The 10,666-nt window shown below is 54.3% G+C and overlaps 1 protein-coding gene across 1 annotated transcript; it reads left to right on the forward strand.

Annotated features, from left to right (window-relative positions):
* The first annotated feature begins 5,630 nt into the window (after window positions 1-5,630).
* Window positions 5,631-9,441, forward strand: APLNR (apelin receptor). Its single transcript, XM_037522244.2, has one exon. It carries the CDS (start codon window positions 5,927-5,929, stop codon window positions 7,067-7,069), a length of 1,143 nt encoding a protein of 380 aa, XP_037378141.1. The 5' UTR covers window positions 5,631-5,926; the 3' UTR covers window positions 7,070-9,441.
* The last annotated feature ends 1,225 nt before the right edge of the window (window positions 9,442-10,666 follow it).

Consider the following 10,666-nt stretch of genomic DNA (forward strand, 5'->3'; position numbering starts at 1 on the left):
TTTAGAGGGTGAGCTACGAAGGGGTGAGGGATGTACTATTTCCCATGCTTGTATGAAATGCTGGTGGCCCACACCCCCTCCCTACTTCCCTCTTTTAAGCTTACCTGCCTCGGCTTGGAACCCACTGGCTTAAGGGGAATTTTAGGCATCTTACTTCCCATTCAAAGTCATAGGAACCCAGCCCCCTCCAGGAGGCCCTAAAGAAAACCCTGACCACTTCAGAGGTTACAGAAATGGTGGTCCTACTGACTGCAGCCCAGGTCTCCATGCACTTATGGGAGGCCTACTGTGTGGAGATGGATAAGGAGCTGTGCTAAGTGATGGGGTGGGTGAGGGGTGAAGGGGTGTGTGAGGCGATAAGGAAAGATGTCTAGATGACCCTTGCTCACAACTTAACAACCCACCACTGGAGGCTGTTGGTGCCTTGGTGGGGAGGACAGGTACTGCCCACTGCTGGCCTGCCAAGGGTCAGTTTGCCTCCCTCCCTGGCCTCTTCAGTAAGAAATCCTCTTCTCTCACCTCTTGGAGTCACTGCCACAATTCCTAGAATCACAGCACACTAGACCTGGTAGGTTTAATATCCTCATGTACAGAGAGGGAAGCTGAGGCTCAGAGAGGGTGAAGAGCCTTGTCCAGGGTCCCACTGCTATGAGCTTGTCATTCAGGCTCCACCTAGAATGTCAGAGGCCCCCAAGAGCCCCCACCCAAGGCCTGCCCTGTCTAACATGCCTCCTCTCCACTCATTCTTTGTGTCATCATCCACTTTGTTTCTTTGTAGAGTCAGAACAAGCTGAGTTCCTTGCATTTACATATTATTTATCTATTCTATTCCTCCCCACCCCTAGAGTGTGCTTGGCATGGATTGCTCACACCAGGTCTCCAGTGACCAGACACGTTTGGCCTATAGTAGCTGCTCAATAAATATTTGCTGAGTGAATAAGTTGCTAGCCACAATGGAATTGGGGCTCACGTTGCCCTGCTCCCAAGCTTGCAGGTCCCAGGATCCCAGGGATTCTTGGAGTTTGGAGTATATGTCCTGAGAGGTTTTTTTTTTTTTTTAACATTTATTTATTTATACAAGAACTGGGGCATAGGCCAGATGTGTGGGAGGATGAGAGGATCCACCAGAGACAGAGTGGGGAGCAGAACAGGCAGATGGATGAAATACACTGCTGAGGGGAGCAGCGGGTGAGACAGGAGAGCTCTGTGGCGCCATGTGGGTTTCGAACCCTTGCTGCAAATGCTGTGGAGAGCTTCATGGTGTGGCACTCAACTGCCTGCGCCACCAGGGAGGCCCTGAGAGTTTGAAATAGCACCAAATGGCCAGGGGAAGGGGAACTGCTGAGGGGTCTGCTTTAATTGTCAGATGGCAGCTGGCCATTTGGTTTTGGTCAGATAAGCTGCTAAAGTAGGATTTGGGAGGGTGTGTGTGTGTGTGTGTGTGTGTGTGTGTGTGGGGTGTGCCTGGGGGGAAGGGAAGGTAGCATGGCTGGGGAAAGGGGAGAGGAATTTCAGAGTGGGCTGGGCAGCAGAGGTTTTATTCCCCCAGTTCCCCTGTCCTCCCTCCCCTTTCCCTGGGATAACACCACCAGCTGTTAGGGACACAGCTGCAGCTGCCTCTTGGGAAGGGGAGAAAAGGGCCGGTTGCCCTGGGTGAGTTCCATGGAGTTCAAAGCAGAGCTGTGAAGTGAGGGGGCTGGAGCAGAGTGAGAGGAGGAGGTGAGAAGCCAGCCAGGGGCAGGGAAAGTCTTGTTTCTGCTTTGAAGTCCTCCACCCAGAGCTTGGGGCAAGGTCTGGGCAAGGTCTGCCTTTCCAGAGTTTCCCCTTGTTCCAAGCCCTTAGAGAGATTCAATTAACCATCCCTTCCTGTGCTCTGAGGAGGATGTTTACCCATCCCTGACCACACCCTGCACCAATGCGGGAACCCTGCACGCCTTGCCCATGTGGACTCCCTGCTCACCCTGCACGCCTTGCACATGTGGTCTCCACGCCCACCAGGCCCCATCTGCTCACAGGCACACACAGACCCTGCTGGCAAGTGTACACACTAGCCCGGGGCCTGGGAGTCTGCTTTCTAGGCCAGGAATAGAGTTGTGTGGAGGAGGGGTCCGACCGGTGAGGAGGGGACTATTGAATTGCTGACCCCAGAGGTCCTTCCCAGCAGTCGAGGCTCTCCTCAAGGGCCCCACCAGGTCTGGGGCACTGTCCTGCCAGGAACTGTTCATCTCAGGCTCCTCATAATACCCTGAAGAAATCACCCAGGCGAGGGAGAAGTCCCCCAGGAAACCCGCTCAGCCTCTTCAGGTCAGCCAGCTTGGGGAACACTGGCCGACAGTCCGGCCCCCAGCTGCTGGTTTACCAGATGACTCAGGGCAGATTCTTTTGGATCAATTTAGCAAGCAGGGGGGCCTGGTGAAGGCAGCAGAGCAGCCCTGGGTGAAGACCCAGCCTGTCCTGTCCTTTTCCTGAGTGCGTTCCTGAGACTTAATTCAGCCACACTCCAAGTTAAGGGGTGTAGGGAAGGAAAGCGGGGGTCTGCACGGGTACTCTCTGTCTGGTAGAGGCTCACGGGGCACACGGGCCAACTTGACTCAGCTCTCATCTTCCATGGTGTGTGGGACAGGCCCTTGGGGGAGGAGTGAGGTTGGCCAGTTCTGCTTATTTCAGGTTGCCATTCTGGGGGACTCCAGCCATCTGGTTCCAGCTGGCTCTACGTGGGAGGCCAGGTCTTATCAGCATTCTGCCCCCTGGGCCCTGGAGAGTGGCCCTCCCCAACTTAGCCCATTCCCTCCCCGGTCCACGAAGCTGGTTTCTCTGTAAGGTGAACTGCTCTTACCCGCTCTGAGGCAGAGTGCGGAGGCCCGAGGATTAAAGAGATGGAAGAGATGGATCCATATCCTCTCCCAAGGGTCTCTGGGCTCCTCTCTGGCTTGGGATCCAAACAGCAACAGCTGGGAGGAGGGACCCTCTGTGCTCACTTGTTCCCTTCCCGCTGTGTCCAGGCTGCAAAGGGCCCCAGTGCCTGGGAAAGAAGCAGAGAATATCCCGACTGCTGGGGGAGGGGGTGCTTAGACTTGGCATGTCCTGAGCAGTCAGGACTGGTCCCTGAATAGCTCTTAGGGCCCTTTTGGGAGGTCACAGTAGCCTCTGAAGAAGTCTGATGTGGTGGAAAATCAGCAACATCCACTCAAGCCTGCTTCTGCTTTTTGCCACCTGCATGGATTTCTGTTAGACAACCCTGAAGCGCCACCCCCTGCCCCAGTCCTACCTGTGTGCCCGTGTGCTGTGAGATCCCTGAAGCCCCAGGCCCTACTGGGTGAGCCTATCGCCACTGCACAGACTGCCAGGAAGGTTCTAGAGCTTGGGTCCTACTGCCTCTCCAGCTGGCCTCAGGCAACCAGGCTTCTTGGGTCAAAGGACAGTTGGTGGATCAAGTCATGGCTCTAAAATTAAGGGTGCAGCATAGACTCTTACCCTGCAGGCTCTTGTCAAGAGTGAGGAATAGCTCTAGCATATTTTAGTCAATCTATTTTTAGTTTTACACAAGAGAGCTTATTTTAAGGGAAATTGCAGGTATCTTAGCACCGTCCTACAAATCTAATCTCAACAGATCACACATCCCCCAATTTTAAAAGGGTTGTAGAGTTTTTTCCTTTGGGAATTTAGTGCTTTTGTCCATGGGCTCAAGATGACCTTGATTTAATCCATTGGCTCAAATTCTGGCTCTGACAGTTACTAGCTGGGTGACTTTGGCCAAGTCACTTCACCTCTCTGTGCCTATGTGTCTTCATCTCTAAACTGAGATTAATTGACTTTCTAAAGTTGTTGTGGGGGTTAAAATAGATGACAAATCTTATAAAATGCACAAAATATTTAAAAGAATGTCTGGCACCCAGTAAGTGTTCAATATTTAATCCTCATTTCTCTTTCGTATCTCTCCATTAGGTAAAGGTCATCCAAGACTCCCAGGATCTTTCTCTCCAGCCTCCTTTATTGCATCTTCCCATTGCATCCTAAAGTTCTGGCTATGCTTAATTTCATCTCTCTGCCTTGGCATTTGCTGTCTTTTCCTCTTGGCCTATCTGTCCAACCTTTCATTCTTGTGAGGCTGCTGTTCAAAGAACACCCACTGGGGGCCCAAGCACAGGTTTTACTTGTCCTGTCCTCTGTTTGTTTGTTTGTTTTCCCAAATAGATTTAACTTCCCAAATACAAATCTGAAAATTTTTCATTAAATTCGGAATTTGAAATTATGTTGAGCAGTCGGAAAGCATGGTAATGTTGGGCTCCATATTTCTGCATGGCAACAAGAGGCCCTAAAGAAGAACTGGAACTGAGGAGGCCTCCTTTGAATGTTGTGTCTTGCTCCAGTTTGCCATAGTCTACACTACTCCCTATTGTCTCAAAATGACTATTTCACCCATATTCACTGGCTGGTCTTTGTGGGTATGTGCGTTTGGGGTCCCGGCTTTAAGAGCCTTGATGATTTTCTGACTAACTCTCCTTTGAGACTATGGGTTCCAGTTCTGTAAATTCTGCTTTGCTTGTGGCCAGGATTCATCTCCTGATTTTGCTTCATCACACCACTGCCCAACTTCAGATGGCCTCCTCTACACATCTTTCCTTTGTCCCAGAGTTCTGGAGAGGTGATCAAATTGGACAAAGTGCATTTCTATGGGACTGTGGCACCCCAGTGACTGTCTCTTTCTTTTCCTCCTCCTTTAGCTGCAACTTCCTGACGTCCTTCACCCCAGGGTCTTAGAGAGACCTCCTGGTCTATGGAGGGCAGTAAGAACCCAGGCACGGAAATATGTCCATGTTCTCATTGCATAGTAATCCATACACTCATTTCTCTATACAGAATACCTTCCCTCATTCACTCATCAACCATTTAATGATCATCTGCATGCCCAGCACTGTGTCAAGTTCCCGGAGAAGAAGAAAAGCAAACAACAAAACTGTAACAAATTCTACCTTGTTGGGCTTCAGTTTCCCCACCAAGTTGGGCTTTCTGTTATGCCTGTTTCAAATGTCCTGCAGTTCACCTGCAATTATAACCTGCCAACAGCTTAGGAGTTCTAGACAATTGCTGTGTAACTGTGTCTGCAAACCACAAACATTCCCAGGAATGAGGGTCAAAACCAAGGGGCAAAAGAGGATGCTGTAAGGGGAAGAGTAGGAAGAGGGTGCTAGATTGAAATTTGGTCTGGGTGGGGGTGGGAGGGCAGGAGGGGCTGGAGGGACCCACCAGCCTGCCAGGAGGGCCACCAGATGCTCAGACCATCCTGCGAAATCTCACACCCTCCCTGCCCCCCTCCACCCTGGCTCCAGCTCAGCCTGGGCTTTAATCTGCATAATTTGCCCCATTTAGAGGGGACGGGAGGAGGTGAGGAATGGAGTGGGGAGTGCTCCAAAGGCCAGAGGAAACCAGAGGGATAAGACTGGGGCGAAGGTGGGCACAGTCAGAGGGGGAGGCAAGACCAGGGGGAGAGCAGGCTGCAAACCACAGATAACATTCTACCCAGCACAGCAGGGGTCAATTTGGTCCACTTGTCCAGTGACAAGAAGTAAAAAAAAAAGTGGGCTGTAACTTAAACATCTTAAGACTCGCAAGTGAGGGGTTGGCCTGGAGGTGGGAGGAGGCAGTGACGAGCGAGGAGGAGACTGAGACTCAGGAGGGTGCAAGGAAGGGTGTTGCAGAGGCCGGGCCAGCAGGAGAGGGTGGCAGGAAGTCTGCAGGAGCGGGGCATCCTCCAGGGTCCCGGGAGCTGCAGAAAGCCCCTCCAGCGTGCTGGGACGGGCTCTGGACACTCCAACCCTGGTCGCTGTGCTCTGAGGCTCAAACTCGAAACCGGCCCGTGCTGACTTGGTGACAGCCACGGACCTGGTTCCCCTCGAGCCCTGCCTGTTTTCTCTCTGCTCCCAGGATGGAGGAAAGTGGCGATTTCGACAACTACTATGGGGCAGACAACCAGTCTGAGTGTGAGTATTCAGACTGGAAGTCCTCAGGAGCCCTGATCCCTGCCATCTACATGCTGGTCTTCCTCCTGGGCACCACTGGGAATGGCCTCGTCCTCTGGACCGTGTTTCGGAGCAGCCGGGAGAAGAGGCGCTCAGCTGACATCTTCATCGCCAGCCTGGCCGTGGCTGATCTGACCTTCGTGGTGACACTGCCTCTGTGGGCCACCTATACCTACCGGGACTACGACTGGCCCTTCGGTGCCTTTGCCTGCAAGCTCAGCAGCTATCTGATCTTTGTCAACATGTATGCCAGCGTCTTCTGCCTCACTGGCCTCAGCTTCGACCGCTACCTGGCCATCGTGAGGCCGGTGGCCAACGCCCGGCTGCGGCTGCGGGTCAGCGGGGCGGTGGCCACGGCCGTACTGTGGGTGCTGGCCGCCCTCCTGGCCATGCCGGTCATGGTGTTCCGCTCCACGGGGGACTTGGAGAACACCACCAAAGTGCAGTGCTACATGGACTACTCCATGGTGGCCACCTCCAGCTCCGAGTGGGCCTGGGAGGTGGGGCTGGGCGTCTCATCCACCGCCGTGGGCTTCGTGGTGCCCTTCACCGTCATGCTGACCTGCTACTTCTTTATCGCCCAGACCATCGCTGGCCACTTCCGCAAGGAGCGCATCGAGGGCCTGCGGAAGCGGCGCCGGCTGCTGAGCATCATCGTGGTGCTGGTGGTGACCTTCGCCCTGTGCTGGATGCCCTACCACCTGGTGAAAACGCTCTATATGCTGGGCAGCCTGCTGCACTGGCCCTGCGACTTCGACCTCTTCCTCATGAACGTCTTCCCCTACTGCACCTGCATCAGCTACATCAACAGCTGCCTCAACCCCTTCCTCTACGCATTTTTTGACCCCCGCTTCCGCCAGGCCTGCACCTCCATGCTCTGCTGGGGCCAGAGCAGGTGCGGGGGCGTCTCCCACAGCAGCAGTGGGGACAAGTCGGGCAGCTATTCCTCTGGGCACAGCCAGGGCCCCGGCCCCAACCCGGGGAAGGGCGGAGAGCAGACGCAGGAGAAATCCATCCCCTACAGCCAAGAGACCCTTGTGGTTGACTAGGGCCGGGAGGCGAGAGGAGCCTGGTGCCCTCTGCCCTGCCCCAGCCTTTGCTCTTGACTCTGAGAGTCTGGTAGCTGCGGCGCCTTCTCCCTTGCACTTGACCCCATTGCTGCTCCTGGCCCCCTCCACCTCCGCCTCGTCCCCTCTTACTCGTGTAGTGTGCTCAGAGGGCTGTGGGCTGGGGGATGGAGACCCTGCCCACCCACGCAGGGCTAGTCCGTATCTGTGGGACTGACCTTGCACCAGCAGAACCTCTTTGAGCCTCAGTTTCCCCCATTTGCATGAAATGGGGGGAGTCATACTGGCCCGAAAATGATGTGTGAGTCCTGGCTCAGGAAGAGTCTGTTCCCTTTTCCCATTAGTTTTCCTTCTCTCTTCCTCCCTCTGGTTCCCCTCTAGCTCTGCAGATTTCACCCCAGTCCTTCCCTTCCAACTTCCCAGCTCATGGCTCTCTCTCTAACCCTCCCCTGCCTTTGACCCCTTGGTTCTGAAGGGCTCCGAAGGGTTAAGATCCTGATGCTTGCCAACACTGACCCTGTTCCAGTTCTTTATCCTTGTTCCCGGAGAGCAGGAGGGAAGGGCTGGGGCGGGGTGGGCTGTCTCAGTAAAGACTTGGCGCTCCAGTCTCTGCAGCCCAGCCTCTGGAACTTCCCCCAAACTGGATCAGCTCATTGTAATTTCAGGAGCTGGGGTCCCCAGAAGGGAGCCTCCCTTCCTGCAGCCCGGGCAGCGTGGCTTTGATGCCAATTAGATAAGCTTTGCACAGATGTCCCCAGACGCCCCTCACCCCCTGTTCATGGGAACTGGAAGGCAAGGAGTTGACCAAGTCCTGGGCTTGGGGAGCTGGGAAGGGAGAGTAGAGAGAGAGGGGTGTTTGCATAATCTATCGGCAGCTTCACTTCCCTCCCCATATCCTCACCCAGTTCACCTCCCTGGAAACTGTGAGCTTCTGGCCTTACCCTGCCTCCCCACCCACCTGTCACTCCCAGGATGCTTTTCTCCAGCAGGCGCGGGTTCTACCTGGTGCCCAGAGTGCCCTTGTGGGGGTGGGCTGCTTGCTCTGTGTGTGTGTGTGTGTGTGTGTGTGTGTGTGAGAGAGAGAGAGAGAGAGAGAGAGAGAGAGAGAGAGAGAGCACGCACGGGTGAATCTAGCGTGAACGATGGGTATCTGTGTCATTGATCACTTGTCCCCTCCATCACATCCCTGCTCTGCACCCCAATATCCTTGACAGAAGAAGGGGCATATCGAGGCAATAGAGAATAAAAGTGAGTCCACCCCCCACTGGATTTGGGGGCTCTGACGGCTGGTCCGTGCTTTGAAAGGAAGTGTATGTTTTTTCCAGGAGCTCTCCAGAGCAGCGGGCCCCTGAAGTTTGGGGAGTCCTAGCGTTCTGGGTCCCTGGGACTTCCCCAGTTCCATGAGGGGACTAGGAAGCTGGCTAAAAAGCTCCAGTCCTCCCCACTTTGCTCTGAGCTCATGAGTCTTCCCCTTATCACTCTCTTTCTGGGGTCCACGGAGGCTGCCTGCTCGCCAAGGGGTGAAAAGCCCTTGCCATTGGGCTTGCACCCCCGGCTCCTCCTGCTGGGCTGGGAGGACAGAGGCTGATGGTGTGACCCCATTCACCCGCTGGAGAGGCCCGGAGCTCCTGCTGGAGCCCTGCTGGTGGGGCCTTTGTGAGCTGGGGGCGGGGGTGTGTACTCTGGGTTCTGTTCTTGGTGGACTGTGGACATGAAGGATGTGAGCCACGGAGACAGGAAGAGCCCGGCTGGATGTGAATGGACGTCTTGACCATCCCTGGGAGGGAGCCAGCTCTGGGTGTGAAGTACGTCATCTCCCCACCGCAGAATCTCCCAGACTCACCTCAGCCCAGGGCTCTCCTCAGAGCACCCAGTCGAGGCTGGAGGAAACTTCTCCAGGGTGACCTGCAGAGATTGCCTGTCTGGAACTTACTGGTGGCCCTGGACTGGACAAGGGGTGGGGGAGGGTGTCTGTGGAGCCCTCCCTCACCTCCCACCCGCCCCCTCTTCGGAATGTCTGCGCTATTCTCCGACCCTGTTAGTCACTGCGGTTCATCAAATAAATCAGTTTTGTGTAACTATTGTGTCCAAAGCCTCTGCTCGCACAGTGTCCTGGGGTGAGAAAAGACCCCCCAGTTTGCAAATGTTCTATAGTGGGAGGTGGGCTGGGCACGAGGAGGGTCCCCAGGAGAGGAGTGGGGGCCTCAAAGATCAAGTGAGGACTGGAGAGGATGAGGTGAGGGAAGGCGCTGAGGAGATGAGAAAATAGACACCAGGACAGGGCAAGGGCAGGGGTAAGACTGCAGGGAGCAAGAGATCAAGGAATGGGGAGCCTAATACTTTGCTCTCTGGGGTCTAAGAGGAGCTGGCCACACGCGCTGCAGTCCAGAGCTCGGTCTGGAGGAAAACACCAGCATCCCTTCAAGGGAGGTGAAGCTGTTATTCGTTCATTCATGTACTCACCCCTCCATTCATTTATCATCCCTGCTGATTCATTTCATTCATTCATTCATTCGTTCATTATCTCACAAGTGTCCACTCAGTTTAGAACAAAAGTTCAGATGCCTGTTCTCCCCTCAGAGTCACTCTGGATGGTTTGAAAATACTCATTCCTGGGTGCCACCCCAGAATGTGGAGTCAGAATCTCCTAAACTCACCCCAGAGGGTCACCATTATAAAGCTCCTCAGATGGTTTCTGGGGGAGGCCAGGTTTGGGGATGTTTTCATCCAGATAGATCCTGTCCAAATTCAGGCAGTCACAGAAGCCCAGTGAGTCATAGCCTGGGAAATCTGAGCTCTGGGTGGTAATCCATTTGGGGTGGAAGCGTCTGAGAGGCTCTTTGAGGGACACCATCCTCAACGAAGACCTCTGGGTACACACAGTGTTTGCAGAAGACACAAAAGCCATCACCCACCACAATTAAAAGCATAGTATCGGGTGCTTGCTTGTGGCACTTCACCCTCATGCTGAGCGTTTTCCAAGCATGATCTCGTATAACCCTTGCCATCCTCCGAGGTGGATGATATCTTTACCTCAGTTTACCAACAAGGAAGCAAGGCTCAGAGAAGTCACTCAGATACCTTGGCCAAGGTCACACAACTAGGGTGTGAAGAGCCAGGAGAGAACTAGCCGAGTTTGTCCGTGTCCAAAGCCCAGCAGGCTCTTGACCACTGCTTCTCCCAAGGGACAGGCGAGGCTATGCCAGGAGCTTGGGAGCCAAGGGGAGCACTTTTCTGTACAGTGCCCAGCATGCCTGCAGAGTGGCCAGTGAATGGGGTCTGGGGCAGGCAGGATGGGGCCAGGAGAGGAGGTATGGAAGAAAGGGGAGGGGAGAGAGAAGTAGATGAGATAGCAAAATACAGACACAGAGCTAGACAGACAGACTGAGAGAAGAGAGAAATGCAGACAGAGGGGCTGGAAGAGCAAGGAGATAAGATACATGGGAAGAAGCTGGGAGGCAGGGAAAGGCTGGAGGGGGGTTATCCTAACTCTCCTGAAACAGTCACGCCTGTACCTACAAGCTATTTGAAGTTTTTGTTTCCTTGCACAGACGTTGTAGAGAACCCTCACAAGTCTTC

The sequence above is a fragment of the Talpa occidentalis genome, unplaced genomic scaffold (genome assembly GCF_014898055.3).
Source record: "Talpa occidentalis isolate TD23 unplaced genomic scaffold, MPIMG_talOcc4v2.1 talOcc4.3, whole genome shotgun sequence".
In the NCBI taxonomy this organism is placed as follows: domain Eukaryota; kingdom Metazoa; phylum Chordata; class Mammalia; order Eulipotyphla; family Talpidae; genus Talpa; species Talpa occidentalis.

What these genes read in the sequence shown, in the direction of transcription:
- APLNR (XM_037522244.2), top strand. Translation starts at nt 5,927, where the DNA reads ATGGAGGAAAGTGGCGATTTCGACAACTACTATGGGGCAGACAACCAG.